Source organism: Oncorhynchus keta, chromosome 2, assembly GCF_023373465.1.
Source record: "Oncorhynchus keta strain PuntledgeMale-10-30-2019 chromosome 2, Oket_V2, whole genome shotgun sequence".
NCBI lineage: Eukaryota > Metazoa > Chordata > Actinopteri > Salmoniformes > Salmonidae > Oncorhynchus > Oncorhynchus keta.
The window spans coordinates 53,144,497-53,163,633 of NC_068422.1; the positions used below are offsets into that span (position 1 = coordinate 53,144,497).

At 42.1% G+C, this 19,137-nt stretch overlaps 1 protein-coding gene across 1 annotated transcript in view; it reads right to left on the reverse strand.

Annotated features, from left to right (window-relative positions):
• Positions 1 to 17,391, reverse strand: part of LOC118402787 (bifunctional glutamate/proline--tRNA ligase-like) — a 58,654-nt gene extending 41,263 nt beyond the window's left edge. The window contains exons 1-7 of the mRNA XM_035801047.2: positions 17,157 to 17,391; positions 9,831 to 9,915; positions 9,472 to 9,571; positions 8,595 to 8,751; positions 3,472 to 3,617; positions 3,177 to 3,265; positions 2,918 to 3,044 (exon numbers count right to left, since the gene is read on the reverse strand). Coding sequence (XP_035656940.1) covers positions 2,918 to 3,044; positions 3,177 to 3,265; positions 3,472 to 3,617; positions 8,595 to 8,751; positions 9,472 to 9,571; positions 9,831 to 9,915; positions 17,157 to 17,199 — 747 coding nt within the window. The 5' untranslated portion in view covers positions 17,200 to 17,391. The remainder of the gene's footprint in view (positions 1 to 2,917; positions 3,045 to 3,176; positions 3,266 to 3,471; positions 3,618 to 8,594; positions 8,752 to 9,471; positions 9,572 to 9,830; positions 9,916 to 17,156) is intronic.
• Between the last annotated feature and the right edge of the window lie 1,746 nt (positions 17,392 to 19,137).

The following is a 19,137-nucleotide window of genomic DNA, read 5'->3' on the forward strand; positions in this document are numbered from 1 at the left end:
TTATTGGCCAACCCCTCCCCCAAAACTCAATAGCCAGTTGGCCTATTACCCCAAAAGGAATTAACTGGATGAATCATAACGTTGTCGATACCCTGGGCAGAGGCTAAGTGGCGGCACATCTTTTTTAATATTCCTTTCTGGTGGAGGAGCTTCTGCATGAAACGGAGGGTGTTTGTCTTCGTGGGGCGCACATGATGGAGCAGTGACAGTCTGATAAGTAACAGCCTTAGGTTATACATCATGGGCTGGATAGAAGCAGTTGACTGTATTCACAACTAGAGAGTTGCTTTATTTGCCTCATAAAATAGTAAAACAATATTGTTTGTTCCATCTCTCAAAGCCGTGATTTGCAAATAGCCTATAGGATTACATTACACTATAAAATTCTTCGGGATCGGTGTCCTTTGCACGGGATGGTTGAGGTAACTTAGGCTAAAGCAATTAGTTTGAGGGTTGTAAGTAACAAGAAACTTTCCCAGGACATAGACATATCTGATATTGGCAGAAAGCTTACATTCGTGTTAATTTAAAAGCACTGTCCAATTTATAGAAGCTATTACAGTGAAATAATACCATGCTATTGTTTGAGGAGAGTGCACAATTTTGAACATGAAAAGTTAATAATAAACAAATTAGGCACATTTGGGCAGTCTTGAGACAACATTTTGAACAGAAATGCAATGGTTCATTGGATCAGTCTAAAACCTTGCACATTCACACATTGCACCTGGGATGGAATAATACATTATGGCCTTTCTCTTGCATGTCAAAGATCGTAATTGTTTATTTCATCGTATAATCTTCTACCAGATCTATTGTGATATATTCTGCTACATTCCTTTCACATTTCCACAAACTTGAAAGTGTTTCCTTTCAAATGGTACCAAGAATATGCATATCTGCAGATCCTTAAGAGTTAACTTATCTTTTATGAAGAGCCTAGGAGGAGGATAGGTTATTGGCCATTTGGTTTTCACCCTCGAACATGGAGGGATTTTATAGGCCGCATTAATCATTTTTCTTAATAAGCATAGACTTGAATGAACTTGGAATTTCATTTTTCTATAGGCTATTGATATTGTTTGTTCGCTCTTATTATTAGTCCCATGGCTACTTTACATTTTTAGGCTAGTCAAACAGATGGAACTCCGTTACAATCATTGTTTGATCAGGAGAAAGCCATGCATAAAATAATAAAAGCGTAGCCTGTAGCCCAAAGTCCAATTAAGAGAAGAGAATATAGGCCACGTTTTTTTAAAACAGCTAGAGAAAAGAGTTAACTTCTTCGATATAGGGGGCGCTCTTAATTTTTGGATAAAAAAAGGTTCCCGTTTTAAACAAGATATTTTGTCACGAAAAGATGCTTGACTATGCATATAATTGACAGCTTTGGAAAGACGCTCTGACGTTTCCAAAACTGCAAAGATATTATCTGTGAGTGCCACAGAACTGATGCTACAGGCGAAACCAAGATGAAATTTCAAACAGGAAATGCCACAGATTTTGAATGCACTTTGTTCCAATGTCTCCTTATATGGCTGTGAATGCGCAAGGAATGAGCCTACACTTTCTGTCGTTTCCCCAAGGTGTCTGCAGCATTGTGATGTATTTATAGGCATATCATTGGAAGATTGACCATAAGAGACTACATTTACCAGGTGCCCCGCTTGGTGTCCTCAGTTGCAATTATTGCGCAATCTCCAGCTGTGTGCATTTTACCATGTGGTTCAGAGGAGAAACCAAACTGCCAGGAATGACTTATCATCAAATAGATATGTGAAAAACACCTTGAGGATTGATTCTAAACAACATTTGCAATGTTTCTGTCGATATTATGGAGTTAATTTGGAAAAACGTTTGGCGTTGTAATGACTGAATTTTCGGGGGGGTTTCTTAGCCAAATGTGATGGACAAAACGGAGCTATTTCTCCTACACAAATAATCTTTTTGGAAAAACTGAACATTTGCTATCTAACTGAGTTTTTTTCATTTACCTCATTGAAAACATCCAAAGTTCTTCAAAGGTAAATTATTTTATTTGAATGCTTTTCTTGTTTTTGTGAAAATGTTGCCTGCTGAATGCTAGGCTTAATGCTATGCTAGCTATCAATACTCTTACACAAATGCTTGTGTAGCTATGGTTGAAAAGCATATTTTGAAAATCTGAGATGACAGTGTTGTTAACAAAAGGCTAAGCTTGTGAGCCAATATTTATTTCATTTGCGATTTTCATGAATAGTTAACGTTGCGTTATGGTAATGAGCTTGAGGCTATAATTACGCTCCCGGATACGGGATTGCTCGACGCAACAGGTTAAGGAGTGTCCATTATAATAAAAAAGGTTTAGGTTAGGTTTAGGATATAGCTTACGACTGATAATGCATCAGACAGCGGGGGAAAAATATATTTTCTGAATGGACATTTTGTGCCGCTTTGGTGGATTTCTCCGCTCCGTCTGGCCTAGATTCCTCTCTTGCGTTCTCTAGCCTATAACATATTTATTGAAATAGTAATTTTACTATTTCTATTAGCTATAGCCTTTGTCTGCTGCCCTGCACTACGAGACTCCGTTCTTTGCTGTGCAGACCAATTCAAGTTCAAATAGGCTAAACACTAAATGATCACCTGTCACATCGATGTTGTCACCATCAAAGACACAGTCAATCATCACCGATGCTATCGTAATATCGCCCAACCCTAAATACCACCGTGTATCAGCATGGAGATTTTCCCAAATGCGTTGTAACTAACGTGGTACTTTATTTCTCTCGTTATATTGCCTCAATGTGTAAGCAATTCTTCAACGTGCATGTAGACAGTATTTTCACACTTGATGGTTTATAAATCAAGAGAAAATAACTGATATGAAACAATTTAGCTTACCAAAATAAAATAAAAGGGATATTTGGGGGAATACCTTCTCAAAGTCCTCCTTCTCCTTCTCGGGGTTGGTGTCGTCAAAGCGCATGATGAGCTTGCCCTTGAATGTCACCTGGTAGTGCTGGTTGAGCAGGGCAGCCTTGGCGTGGCCAATGTGCAGGTACCTGAGAGAGAGGAATAGACATTAATACAAGTAACAGCTATACATTTTCCCTTTTAAATGTTAAAAATACATTCTGCTGTTTGTTCCTAATGAACACAACACTGTTGTTTTTGTGCCAAGTGGTGACACTCACCCGCTGGCCTCAGGGGGGAAGCGAACCACCACTTTTCCCATCTCGGCTCCCGGCAATTCCACAAACTTGCCCAAGTCCTGCTTCTTCTCCTGTTCCTCAGAGAGTAGGGACAGAGAAAGGAGGATAAAGTCAGAGGGATTTGGGAATGCATGCATGGTTGATTTAAGTGTGTGAAGTGTGCAGATTTCAAGGTAGGACTCCACTCTTTACATTGGATTTACAGACAGAAATACATTATTTCCAATGCAAAGAGGAGACATACAGCGAGTTAACACAACTGCCATAGGTTACTTACGTCAGACTTGCGAGGAGGGGCCTTGCTGTTGGCATACTTGTTGCCCACTGCAGTAAAGGGTACCTGGGAGCCCAGGAAGGAAAACCAGCGAGCCACGTGAGAGAACGCCCCCCCCTGCTTCTGGATTGACTGCCACTCGTTGCTACCTGTACAGACACATGTGTGAATGTGTGAGAGAGAAAGAGAGAGGGCAAGAACATACAACTGTCAAGTCCAAGATCAATGCCTAGCCTCGACCCCTCAACATCAGATAGATGTTATTAATATAGCTCTGTGCATTTAGTACAAGGTGCATCTAAATAGTTTAGTTTTTAGATATACATTTGCCTGCGCTATTGTGTATGACTGTCTACCCTGTCATGACGTTGCCCTGTTGGGTGAGGTTTATGACCCCCCATAAATAACCTTTCCCCCTTTTCTCTCCACTCTACAGAACGGACTATTGGAAAACCCTGTGTTACCACAGAGAAAGTACGGTATCATCACAAGGTTGGAGAATGGAACAATATTTCCCTTTCTCAACCAGTTGAAAGTGTCCGTTGGTACTTAAAGAATACGATGTCAGATCAGTTGTTGTCTGGAACATTATATATGATGATATGAGGACAAATTGTATCTAGGAAAATCAACACATTCTTGTTAGCAGATTCACATGGAATTGTGCAATTTAAATATGAAACTATTTGGGAGGAGATGAAAAGTGATTTTAGCTTCTCAATGAGAGAATTGTTTTCATAAGTAAACTTATGCTCACTCAGCGGCCACGCCCAAGTGAACAGACATTGGTTGAGAACAATGAAACACACCCTTCTCTCCCCCAGTACAAAAGCTTGTTGACAGAAGTCAACCTCAGTTCCCAATGACATGAGGACTGGTGTTCATACGTTTAAAAGGGCGAATTTCAACATGGAGCTGACAATCACCATGCAGAAATGGTTCATTTCAACAAGACCAGCCAGAATACAGCGAGAGCTGATTGTGGCAACTTGGTATGAATTTTGAATGATTATTCCCTAAAGAAGAAGTGATACCTCCTAGACGTACGCTTACAGCTGGAGCTGATAATTCAACATGGCCTAAGAAAGGACAGAATATCCTAATAACAACAAGGTACATTAACGGATCCGCTCTACAACATTACAACCAGAAAGATTCTTCAAAAAGGACAATGCTGGGAAAACCAGTCTTCAATCTTCGACCCATCTATCGAAGCGCAGCTCAGAGTAAATATATATTGCATTTTCCTTTTCTGAATGGGCAGTTATTAGAATGCATAAGATTCTGTATTTACGCTCTTTCATTGAAACCCAACCCCCTTCCTTTGCGTAACCAGCCATCATATTGGGTTAGCCCACTAGGGGCTTTTCATGACAGGACAGATCAAACTCAGCAAAAAAATTGAAACGTCCTCCCTGTCAACTGCGTTTATTTTCAGCAAACTTAACAAGTGTAAATATTTGTATGATTCAACAACAGACAAACTGAATAAGTTCCACAGACATGTGACAAACAGAAATGGAATAATGTGTCCCTGAACAAAGGGGGGTCAAAATCAAAAGCAACAGTAAGTATCTGTTGTGGCCACCAGCTGCATTAAGTACTGCAGTGCATCTCCTCCTCATGGAATGCACCAGATTTGCCAGTTCTTGCTGTGAGAGGTTACCCCACTCTTCTACCAAGGCACCTGCAAGTTCCTGGACATTTCTGGGTGGGAATGGCCCTAGCCCTCACCTGCCGATCCAACAGGTCCCAGACGTGCTCAATGCGATTGAGATCCGGGCTCGTCGCTGGCCATGGCAGAACACTGACATTCCTGTCTTGCAGGGAATCATGCACAGAATGAGCAGTATGGCATTGTCATGCTGGAGGATCATGTCAGGATGAGCCTGCAGAAAGGGTACCACGAGGGAGGAGATTGGGAGGAGATTGACCCAGACGGAACCTCCACCTCGATCCCGCTCCAGAGTACAGGCCTCGGTGTAACGCTCATTCCTTCAATGATAAACGCAAATCCGACCATCACTCCTGGTGAGACAAACCGGGTGCCCGGAAACATGACAGAATACAAACAGTGTAGCTATTCCCTCCGCAAGGCAATCAAACAAGCTAAGCGTCAGTATAGAGACAAAGTAGAATCGCAATTCAACGGCTCAGACACAAGAGGTATGTGGCAGGGTCTACAGTCAATCACGGATTACAAAAAGAAAACCAGCCCAGTCACAGACCAGGATGCCTTGCTCCCAGGCAGACTAAGTAACTTTTTTGCCCGCTTTGAGGACAATACAGTGCCACTGACACTGCCCGCAACTAAAACATGCGGACTCTCCTTCACTACAGCCGAGCTGAGTAAAACATTTAAACGTGTTAACACTCGCAAGGCTGCAGGCCCAGACGGCATCCAAAGCCGCGCCCTCAGAGCATGCGCAGACCAGCTGGCTGGTGTGTTTACGGACATATTCAATCAATCCCTATCCCAGTCTGCTGTTCCCACATGCTTCAAGAGGGCCACCATTGTTCCTGTTCCCAAGAAAGCTAAGGTAACTGAGCTAAACGACTACCGCCCCGTAGCACTCACTTCAATCATCATGAAGTGCTTTGAGAGACTAGTCAAGGACCATATCACCTGCACCCTACCTCATACCCTAGACCCACTTACCACCCAAATACCGCGACCCCACCCTGTGCAACTGGGTACTGGACTTCCTGACGGGCCACCCCCAGGTGGTGAAGGTAGGTAACAACATCTCCACCCCGCTGATCCTCAACACTGGGGCCCCACAAGTGTGCCCTTCTGAGCCCTCTCCTGTACTCCCTGTTCACCCACGATTGCGTGGCCACGCACGCCTCCAACTCAATCATCAAGTTTGCGGACGACATCAAGTTTGATTACCAACAACGACGAGGCGGCCTACAGGGAGGAGGTGAGGGCCCTCGGAGTGTGGTGTCAGGAAAATAACCTCACACCCCATGTCAACAAAACTAAGGAAATGATTGTGGACTTCAGGAAACAGCAGAGGGAACACCCCCCTATCCACATCGATGGAACAGTAGTGGAGGTAGTAAGTTAAGTTCCTCGGCGTACACATCACAAACTGAATTGGTCTAACCACACAGACAGCATTGTGAAGAAGGCGCAGCAGCGCCTCTTCAACCTCAGAAGGCAGAAGAAATTCGGCTTGTCACCAAAAGCACTCACAAACTTCTACAGATGCACAATCGAGAGCATCCTGTCGGGCTTTATCACCGCCTGGTACGGCAACTGCTCCGCCCACAACCGTAAGGCTCTCCAGAGGGTAGTGACGTCTGCACAACGCATCACCGGGGGCAAACTACCTGCCCTCCAGGACACCTACACCACCCGATGTCACAGGAAAGCCATAAAGATCATCAAGGACAACAACCACCCGAGCCACTGCCTGTTCACCCTGCTATCGTCCAGAAGGCGAGGTCAGTACAGGTGCATCAAAGCTGGGACCGAGATACTGAAAAACAGCTTCTATCTCAAGGCCATCAGACTGTTAAACAGCCACCACTATCATTGAGTGGCTGCTGCCAACACAATGACTCAACTCCAGACACTTTAATAATGGGAATTTATGTAAAATATATCACTAGCCACTTTAAACAATGCTACTTAATATAATGTTTACATACATACGAGATAAATAATGTAGGGTATACATATATACTGTACTCTATATCATCTACTGCATATTTATGTAATACATGTATCACTAACCACTAACTATGCCACTTTGTTTACATACTGTACTCGATACCATCTACTGCATCTTGCCTATGCCGCTCTGTACCATCACTCATTCATATATCTTTACATACATATTCTTTATCCCTTTACACTTATGTGTATATGGTAGTAGTTTTGGAATCGTTAGCTAGATTACTCGTTGGTTATTACTGCATTGTCGGAAATAGAAGCACAAGCACATTTCGCTACACTCGCATTAATATCTGCTAACCATGTGTATGTGACAAATAAAATTTGATTTGAAACCCGCCACTCGTCAGTGAAGAGCACATTTTGCCAGTCCTGTCTGGTCCAGCGATGGTAGGTTTGTGCCCATAGGCAACATTCTTGCCGGTGATGTCTGGTGAGGATCTGCCTTTACAACAGGCCTACAAGCCCTCAGTCCAGCCTCTCTCAGCCTATTGCGGACAGTCTGAGCACTGATGGAGGGATTGTGCGTTCCTGGTGTAACTCTGGCAGTTGTTGCCATCCTGTATCTGTCCCGCAGGTATGATGTTCGGATGTACCGATCCTGTGCAGGTGTTGTTACACGTGGTCTGTCACTGCGAGGACGATCAGCTGTCCGTCCTGTCTCCCTGTAGCGCTGTCTTAGGCGTCTCACAGTACGGACATTGCAATTTATTGCCCTGGCCACATCTGCAGTCCTTATGCCTCCTTGCAGCATGCCTAAGGCACGTTCACGCAGATGAGCAGGGACCCTGGGTATCTTTCTTTTGGTGTTTTTCAGAGTAACTAGAAAGGCCTCTTTAGTGTCCCAAGTTTTCATAACTGTCACCTTAATTGCCAACCGTCTGTAAGCTGTTAGTGTCTTAACGACCGTTCCACAGGTGCATGTTCCTTAATTGTTTATGGTTCATTGAACAATCATGGAAAACAGTGTTTAAACCCTTTACAATGAAGATCTATGTGTAATTCTGTGTGATTATTTTGGTATTTAGTAAATAAATAATTGAGCCAATTTGTGTATTGCTGATTCAACTTCTTAGCCAGGGTTCGTGCAGATAACCAAGTAATTACAACAATCAGAATGAGACCAATCGAGGTGACGATTAATAATTAACTGCTATTGATATAAAAGATATTCATATCTTTAAGAGAGTGGATTCAGGAGATAACCACTATATAAATTATTATATAACTTAATGCTTCCGTGGTGCCCCAGGTTATTAATGGTTTAATTGTTCCATGTGCTTAATTCAATCACGTAATCAATTAAACGTTAGGTAATCGATTTGATAAAATTGCATGTCATATTATTGAATCATAGTCAGAGACAAGACAACACCCCATCCATCTTTGGTTATATAGTTAGACGCCCGCTAGGGTCAGCTGAGTCTCACTGGGACTGACTGACCTTTGAGCGCGGCCCACACACACAGGTCGGCCAGAGTCAGGCTGTGGCCCACCAGGAATGTACGCAGAGCCAAGGCCATGTCCAGCTCCCCCAGGGCCGTAGCTAGGCCCGACTGGCCACACACGCGCCGCGTACTGAACTCCATCCAGTGGTCCACCTGGAGAGAGACAGAGGGGATGAAGGGGAGGGTATTGAAAAGTAGACCAGTTGAGCAATAGTAAGGAGGAGGGGACCGAATGGCACACAATCTGAAATGCCTTGGATATAGCTGCATCGCAACTGATAAGGCTCAAGTAATAATAAGTTGATCCATTAAATAGCAGTGAATGGCTGAATTAATTTAGTGAGGGCCTCCCGAGTGGTGCAGCGGTCTAAGGCACTGCATTACTACAGATCCTTGTTTGATATCGAGCTATGTCTCAGCCGGCCGTGACTGGGAGATTCATGAGGCGACGTACAATTGGCCCAGCGTCGTCTGGGTTAGGTCGGCAGGGATGTCCTTGTCCCATCGGGCTCTAGTAATTCCTGTGGCGGGCCGGGCGCATGCACGCTGACATGGTCGCCAGGTGTACGGCGTTTCCTCCGACACATTGGTGTGGCTGGCTTCTGGGTTAAGTGTGCATTGTGTCAAGAAGCAGCGCGGCTTGGCGGGGTTCTGTTTGAGGACCTTCGCCTCTCCTGAGTCCGTACGGGATTACCAATTGGATATGAAAATTAAGGAGAAAAAGGGGGTTAAAAAAAATATATAAAAATGTATTTAGTGGGGCCTCCAAGCTCTGAGTTGAGTAGCCATAACACAGCGAGAGCTAATAATGCTGGGTAAATTTTGGGCAAGCCCAAGCACTTGGGAATCAGTGTGGCAGTGCTAGTCTATCACCTCAGTTTGTTCCAGCATGTTGGAGCCGTACAAGCTCAGAGTGGGAGTCACACGGGCAAGGTAGCGAGTGATGGAGTTCACGTCGCTGAACTGCACTGACCTGAGGGAGAGAGGGGGAGAATAACCACTGTCAGCCAGACAAAACGCTTGATTATTGCACAGTCAGTGTCTTATAAAACGTCCTTATATAAGCCTAGTCACTATTGGTACTTCGGCAAAAGACACTAAACAGTGTCAAGTAGCTAAACGTAAAATGTAACAAATCCTTTACTCTCTCTTCACACATCAATGACACATTGTCACGAGAACATTTGTGAAGAAAAAGCCATCGCTAGGTGTTGTGGTAGTTGTGTACTCACTCTGAGACACGGAGCTTGTTGTCTTTGCCCTCATCCACAGACAAGTTCACGCTGCCCTTCACATGCTCGGCTGCCAACAGCGCCCCTGCAGGCAAGGAAAGTAATCACAATGTAATTGGAAACTAAAGACCTCACCAGTCCTATCACGCATCCATTACTTGACAGAGTGCCCTAAATATAAAAGTGGAAAATGTGTGTGTGTTGATTTCATAACCCTTAGTTACCAACTAAACAGGGGGCACCCCAGAGACTAAACAAGTTCCAAAACACACAAAATGTTACGTTCTCACATTGTTGTGTGCCAGACAATGGATAGGATAATGGATAGGCTGGACATTCCTAGAGATGAGATCGGATTGGTCTGCCATGTAGCGCGCTTCGGTCTATAACCAGTGATGCAAATGTAGCAATTTTGTTGCTAGATTAGGCAACTTTTCAGACTACCCTGGCAACAATTTTAGCAACTTTTGAAAAGTGACTCAAATGCTAAAATGCACGCATTTCCCCTCTAAATGACATGAAACAATTTCCTCTGTCACACACTCAGTCACATGCCTGGCTGAGAAAGTGCATTGTGAGTGAAATCAGCAGCAGGTGCTCAGGTCTTGCACAGGCAGCAGCAGGCCAGCTGCAATTTCAGCAAATTGCAAATCATTGTTGGCTGACAGCAGCAGTAGTACTGGTTCGACGATCCATACCCAATGAATATAGTTGGTCATGAATGTTCGATCTTGAACAGAACATGAATCAACATGTCTCAATCAAAATTGTACAGAAGTACAGAAAAGAGTCGCTGTCTGTACCTGAACAAATGTCAAATCATATTTTTTTGCAGAGATGACCAGTCAATTTGAGTAACGTTATTGTGTATTCTACGTAATGACGCAGTTTACATTGTCACGCAATGACATCACAACATAATTTAGCAACAAATCAACCTGTCTCGAGCAACTTACCCAGAAAATTAGTTTTAATTACTAGTAATTACTGTTTAGCTAACTACCTACACCTACTTAATAGCTGTAGACAAAGAAGAGCTCTCCAGTAGGCGTACTAAAATATTCAAGAGCCATTTTATCAAAAGGAGGGTTACAAGTTAATTACCTTTCAAATCAGAATTACTTTCCCACTGTTCCTCAACTGCAGTGTTTGATATACCATTTTGTTGATCTGAATCTACTTTTACCCAATATAAAAACAAAAAGAAAAAAAAGAAACATGATTTCAAATGTTGCAACATAAGACCGAATTGAGGCGGTCAGTCTAATTGACAAATGTCTGTCATCTAGGGCCGGGATGATACCAGTATCACGATCCTCGTTAGTATCAAGGCAAGGAAACAAAACAGAACTGACTTCTTGATGAAAAACAACACTAAATGTTGGAAACAAACACGATTATGATATCATCCAGAATGCTTGTGTTTGGCATTTTAGACTAGCTAGTATGCGTACTTAAGAAACTTGCCAAAATTGTTCTGTGACAAAAGTCACAAGAGTGGTTTCTCAGTTTGTGTACTCAACAGATTTGAACTGTGAATAACTTCCCATCAACAGGCCAATGATAAATTCTGATTGGAATGCATAAATCAGTTCAAGTAATTCCAGCTGGTCTCTTATGTCGTTTGCATCAGCAAGTTATTATTGCAAACGCCATGACAGCAACTATCCAAAGAAAAATATAGACTCAAATTAAATGTTATTTGTTACATGCGAATACAACAAGTGTAGTAGACCTTACCGTGAAATGGTTACTTACAAGCTTAACCAACATTAAGAAAATATTTACCAAGTAAAACATCTTTTTTTAATGTTAAAAAAAGAGTAACGAGGCTATATACAGGGGGGTAACGAGTCAATGTGTGGGGCCATAGGTTAGTTAAGGTAATTGATGTAATATGTACAGTAACAGTCAAAAGTTTGGACACACCTACTCAGGGTAGCCTAGTGGTTAGTAACCGAAAGGTTGCAAGTTCGAATCCCTGAGCTGACAAGGTACAAATCTGTCGTTCTGCCCCTGAACAGGAGGTTAAACCCACTGTTCCTAGGCCGTCATTGACAATAAGAATTTGTTCTTAACTGACTTGCCTAGTTAAATAAAAAGGACAATTTTAAATAGAATTCAGGGGCATTTATTTTTTATACATTGTAGAATACTAGTGAAGACAAACTATGATAACACATATGGAGTCATGTAGTAAACAAAAATGCTTTTCCAACAGTCTTGAAGGAGTTCCCACATATGCTGAGCACTTGTTGGCTGCTTTTCCTTCACTCTGCGGTCCAACTCATCCCAAACCATCTCAATTGGGTTGAGGTCGGGCGATGTGGAGGCCATGTCATCTGATGCAGCATCATCCCTCTCCTTGGTCAAATAGCCCTTACACAGCCTAAAGGTATGTTTTGGGTCAATTTCTGTTGAAAAACAAATGATATCCCATCTGGTTTGCGCTTAATGGGACTGGCAAATCACTGAAGAATGCTGTGGTAGCCATGCTGGTTAAGTGTGCCTTGATTTCAATTTATAATTTTTTTTTTTTTTTTTTTTTTAATCACTGACAGTGTCACCGGCAAAGCGGGCCCACACCAAAAATCTCACATTTGGACTCATCAGACCAAAGGACAGATTTCCACCGGTCTAATGTCCATTGCTTGCATTTCTTGGCAAAAGAAAGTCTCTTCTTATTAGCGTCCTTTAGTAGTGGTTTCTTTGCAGCAATTATACCATGAAAGCCTGATTCATGCAGTCTCCTCTGAACAGTTGATGTTGAGATGTGTCTGTTACTTGAACTCTGAAGCATTTATTTGGGCTGCAATTTCTTAGGCTGGTAACTCTAATGAACTTATCCTCTGCAGCAGAGGTACCTCTGGATCTTCCTTTCTTGTGGCAGTCCTCATGAGAGCCGGTTTCATCACAGCGCTTGGTGGGTTTTGCGACTGCACATTTTCCAGGTTTAAGACATGAATGTCAGTCAAGTAATGGACTGTCGTTTCTCTTTGCTAATTTGAGATGTTATTGCCATAATATGGTCTTTCACCAAATAGGGCCATCTTCTGTATACCACCCCTACCTTGTCACAACACAACTGATTGCCTCAAATGCATTAAGAAGGAAAGAAACTCCACAAATTAACATTTAACAAGAAACATCTGTCAATTGAAATGCATTCCAGGGGACTACTATCTCATGAAGCTGGTTGAGAGAATGCCAAGAGTGTGCAAAGCTGTCAAGGCAAAGGGTGGATACTTTGAAGAATCTCATAAAATATAGCATTCCAGGTGAAGCTTTTTTGTTTAGTACATGATTCCACATGCGTTTACATACTTGATGTCGTCACTATTATTCTACAACGTAGAATTCAGTTTTATTTTTAACTCTGTTATGAGTAGATGTGTCCAAACTTTTGACTGGTACTGTACATGTAGATAGTCACTTAACGCATAGATAATAGATAATAAAACAGCGAGGAGCAGCAGTGTAAAAATGGAGGGGGGAGTCAGTGCAAATAGTCCAGATAGCCATTCAATTAGCAGTCTCATGGCTTTGGGGGTAGAAGCTGTTAAGAAGCATTCTGGACCAAGACTTGGTACTCAGGTATCGCTTGCGGTGCGGTAGCAGAGAGAACAGTCTATGATTAGGGTGGCTGGATCATCTTGAACCATGTGCGAAAATTACTTAAGATGCAGCCATCTTATGACCTTGCAAGAAACATTTCGCAAAATGTTTTAATTAACCAGATAGCCATTTACTCACCAAATATGCAACTGAGGTACCTACAGTTGAAGTCGGAAGTTTAGATAAACAAGTGTTAATGACTCCAACCTATGAGTTTCAACCACTTCACAAATTTATTGTTAAAACTATAGTTTTGGCAAGTCAGTTAAGACATCTACTTTGTGCATAACTCATTGTTCCAACAATTGTTTACAGACAGATTATTTTACTTATAATTCACTGTATCACAATTCCAGTGGGTCAGAAGTTAACATACACTAAGTTGACTGTCTTTAAACAGCTTAGAAAATTCCAGAAAATGATGTCATTGCTTTAGAGGCTTCTTATAGTCGAATTGACATCATTTGAGTCAATTGGAGGTGGACCTGTGGATGTATTTCAAGGCCTACCTTCAAACTCAGTGCCTCTTTGCTTGACATCATGGGAAAATCTACAGAAATCAGCCAAGACCTCAGAAATAAATTGTAGATCTCCACAAGTCTGGTTCATCATTGGGAGCAACTTCCAAATGCCTGAAGGTACCACGTTCATCTGTACAAACAATAGTACGCAAGTATAAACACCATAGGATCACGCAGCTGTCACACCGCTCAGGAAGAAGACACTTTCTGTCTCCTAGAGATTAACATACTTTGGTGTGAAAACTGCAAATCAATCCCAGAACAACAGCAAAGGACCTTATGGAGATGCTGGAGGAAACCAGTATAAAAGTATTGATACCCACAGTAAAATGAGTCCTATATCGACATAACCACTGCTCCAAAACCGCCATAAAAAAAAAAAGACTACGGTTTGCAACTGCACACGAGGACAAAGATTGTACTTTTTGGAGAAATGTCCTCTGGTCTGATGAAACAAAAATATTATTGTTTGTCCATAATGACCATCGTTATGTTTGGAGAAATACGGGGCGGCTTGCAAGCTGAAGAACACCATTCCAACCGTGAAGCAAGGGGGTGGCAGCATCACGTTGTGGGGGTGCTTCGCTGCACGTGACAAAATAGACGGCATCATCAGGAGGCAGGAAAATTATGTTAATATATTATAGCAAAATCTCAAGAAATCAGTCAGGAAGTTAAAGCTTGGTCACAAATGGGTCTTCTAAAAGGACCTAGACCCAAAGCATGCTTCCAAAGTTGTGGCAAAATGGCTTCAGGACAACAAAGTCAAGGTACTTAAGTGGCCATCATAACGCCCTGACCTCAATCCCATAGAAAGTTTGTGGGCAGAACTGAAAAAGCATGTGCGAGCAAGTAGGCCCACAAACCTGACTCAATTGCACCAGCTGTCAGAAAACCTCTCTGGTGTGTGTGGTTGAATCTGTGCTTGAAACTCCCAGCATGACTTTGAAGGGCCTTACAGATATTTGTAAACTCATTTAAAAAAAAGATAAGACAGGACCCTGTCTTTCAAAGACAATTTGTAACGGTCATTAAGACACTAACAGCTTACAGACAGTAGGCAATTAAGGTCAATTCTGAAAACTTAGGACACTAAAGAGGCCTTTCAACGGGCTCAGAAAAACACCAAAAGAAAGATGCCCAGGGTCCCTGCTCATCTGCGTGAATGTGCCTTAGGCATGCTGCAAGGAGGCATGAGGACTGCAGATGTGGCCAGGGCAGTAAATTGCAATGTCCGTACTGTGAGACACCTAAGAGAGCGCTACAGGACGGACAGCTGATTGTCCTCGCAGTGACAGACCACGTGTAACAACACGTGCACAGGTTCGGTACATCCGAACATCGCACCTGTGGGACAGGTACAGGATGGCAACAACTGCCAGAGTTACACCAGGAACGCACAATCCCTCCATCAGTGCTCAGACTGTCCGCAATAGGCTGAGAGAGGTTGGACTGAGGGCTTGCAGGCCTGTTGTAAGGCAGGTCCTCACCAGACATCACCGGCAACAATGTTGCCTATGGGTACAAACCCACCATCACTGGACCAGACAGGACTGGCAAAATGTGCTCTTCACTGACGAGTCGCGGTTGGTCAGATTCGTGTTTATCATTGAAGGAATGAGAGTTACACCGAGGCTTGTACTCTGGAGCGGGATCGATTTGGAGGTGGAGGGTCCGTCATGGTCTGGGGCAGAGTATTCACAGCATCAGTGGAGTTTGCTTTGTTGTCGTCATTGCAGGCAATCTCAACGCTGTGCGTTACAGGGAAGACAACCTCCTCCCTCATGTGGTACCCTTCCTGCAGGCTCATCCTGACCTGACCCTACAGCATGACAATGCCACCAGCCATACTGCTCGGTGTGTGTGATTTCCTGCAAGACAGGAGTGTCAGTGTTCTGCCATGGCCAGCGACAAGCCCGGATCTCAATCCCATTGAGCACGTCTGGGACCTGTTGGATCGGCAGGTAAGGGCTAGGGCCATTCCCCCCAGAAATGTCCAGGAACTTGCAGGTGCCTTGGTGGAAGAGTGGGGTAACATCTCACAGCAAGAACTGGCAAATCTGGTGAAGTCACGAGGAGGAGATGCACTGCAGTACTTAATGCAGCTGGTGGCCACACCAGATACTGACTGTTACTTTGATTTTGACACCCCTTTGTTCAGGGACACATTATTCCATTTCTGTTCATCACATGTCTGTGGAACTTGTTCAGTTTATGTCTCAGTTGTTGAATCTTGTTATGTTCTTACAAATATTTACACATGTTAAGTTTGCTGAAAATAAACAGTTGACAGTGAGGGCCTTTCTTTTTTTGCTGTGTTTGTGGGGTACAGAGATGGTGTAGTCATTAAAAGAAAATCATGTTACACACCATTGCACACAGTTAGTCCATGCAATTTATCTGATTTGTTACCAAATTTTTACTCCTTAAGTTATTTAGGCTTGCCATAAAGGGTCTGAATACTTACAGATTCAATATATTTCAGCATTACTTTATTTTGTAAACATTTCTAAAATATAATTCCCCGTTGACATGATGGGGTATCGTGTGTAGATCAGTGACAAAATATAAAGGTATTCCATTTAAAAATGTCGGTAACAACAAAATGTGGTTAAGGTCAAGGGGTGTGAATATTTTAAGGTACTGTACCGGGCGAAACAAAAGTAAATGAAGATAGTTGCAGGCAGGGCAGGTATTTGGTGAGTAACGAATGCGTTGACATACAGTAAGTCAATGCTTGCAGAGCTGTCTAATGGTTAGATGACTAGAAGCATTGTGGGCAGAAAGATCATCTCGTCATATTCATCGTCGGTCCAAATACTGGTTCACTTCCCATCTAGCGTAGCTTCATTATTAAGCTAGCTAGCTACGTTAGCTGTGTTGTGACTTATTTAGCTGACATTTCCAACGACTATCGTTTCAGCATGCATTAAGAACTTAAAATATCTAACTATAGCTAGGATGATCAATTTACGACATTAAAATATCAACATATCTATAATTACTTATTTCCTGGCGATAGTTTCGACATTGTGTCACGACAACAGAAGTCTCGCTAGCTCTCAGTAGCTATAATGAACTGTCATCACGGACCCTCATTGTCAGGCGACACATGATAGCTTACTTTTACTAGCCAAAGATTCTTATCCATATTTTAGCTTTACCTAGCAAACAATACTATCACGCTTACCTAAAGGAGGGTTGCTACTGTTGATGGTAAGGTTTAAAGCCATGCTTTCTCTTCCCTTTCTGTTCGTGAAGGCTCTCGCACTGTCCAGAAGCTTTTCGAAAGTCTGCTCTCTGACAACGTTCTCTTCAAGCAAAGATTATGGATATTACGACAAGAGACTTGTCTATCCGCCCGAACAATGGCAGTCGTCCACAAAGCGGCACCGTTTAGCTCCCGCCTATCCTTTCTTTGGATTGGTGGATACATCTAATTATTGTAACCTATTTTGAATTATAAACTGTGTGGTCCGATCCCTGAATGCTGATTGGCTGACCGCCGTGGTATATCAGACCATATATAATGGGTGTGACAAAACATGTATTTTTAGTTTAGGATAGCAATAAAGAACCTCGGGGTTTGTGGTGCATGGCTAATATACCACGGCTTTGAGTCATGCTTAAGAACAGCCCTTAGCCGTGGTATATGGGCCATATACCACACCCCGGTTGGGCCTTTAACTTAAATATTCGATGAGGGTTGTTGACGTCAACCTCCTGTGTTCATTGGAGAGAGACGCTATGCTACTTGCCTCAATCATGAATATGCATTCTCGAAACAACTCCGAAATTAAGTGTTTTTTTCTCAGTTGCAAAGATGTCACGTTTTTTATTAATAACAAATCAATACATAAAGCACATGAGGGATACATAGATTACAAACAATAGACAATTGAGCTAGGGGGTACAATATCACATTACAATTACACAAGGACCTTAAGGGACATGCATATACTTACAATTCTAACAGCTTTTTTGTTAGTAGAGCATTTAACCATCTTAAAATACAGTTCAATTTCTTTTTGTAGGGTACGAAAATTTGGTTTTCTGTTTGTGTATATGAAATTTGGCCAAAAGAATAATGAAATTAATTACATAAAAATGATTCCGCTTATTTCTATTGTATGTAAAGAATCCAAACAGTACATCTCTCCACAATAGTGTAAAATCTTCATAAATGTGTTCAATTATAAACCTACTGATGTCTTGCCACAGTTTTCTTACATGCATACAATGTCAAAAAAGATGCACAACTGTTTCTGGGTGGTCATTACAAAAGGAGCAATTTGAGTTGATGTTTTCCTTAAACTTCTTCATATAGTGGTTGGCAGGATAATATTTATGAATAATTTTGAAGGAAACTTCCTTAATTTTGTTAACAAGTAGGTATGTGTGGGGCAACATCCAAACTTTTTTCCAACAGATATTATCAATAAATCCATTCCAATAAGGCATGACATAAGGTATAGATAGATACAACATCCTGCTGAAACAAGGATCGTATCGCTCTGTTGTTGAATGGACCAAAAGAGAAACAAATCTTTCCTACTGATGAGTCAACAGGGTCAATAGAGGGTAGGCTCTGAGGGTCAGGTCTTGAAATGTTCCTGAATAACATAGCAACACCTGAGGGAATGGCATCTAAAACAATTGCAAAATCTTTAGGTGTTACAGGGACCTTGTAAAGTGATAAGAATTCTTTATAACTGAGTAAAAGACCCTCTGCATTTAGCAGTTGGCTCACCAATAGGATGTTATTTCTGAACCAATATTCTAAAAACAGAGAGGTATTTTTATACAATATATCCCGATTATTCCATATATAATATCTGTGGCAAGAAAAAATGTGTTTATAAATTAAGGACCATGACAAGAAAACCTGAATGACTTAAATGTAAAACCTGCCGATGAAAAGCAGAAAGTTTCACTGGAACTTTGTCAATATTATAATTGCAAAACAACATGAAGTTAAGGCCACCAAAAGTAGAGAAGACATGATGAGGAATACAATTCCAGATAGAAGTGGGTCTTCTTAGGAATTGTTTTATCCAATTGATCTTGAAAGTATTATTTAAAGTAGTAAAATCCAGAAAATTCAGTCCACCATTCTCATAAGTGTTCATTACAACAGTTTTCCTAATGTAATGGGTACGGTTTCTCCACAG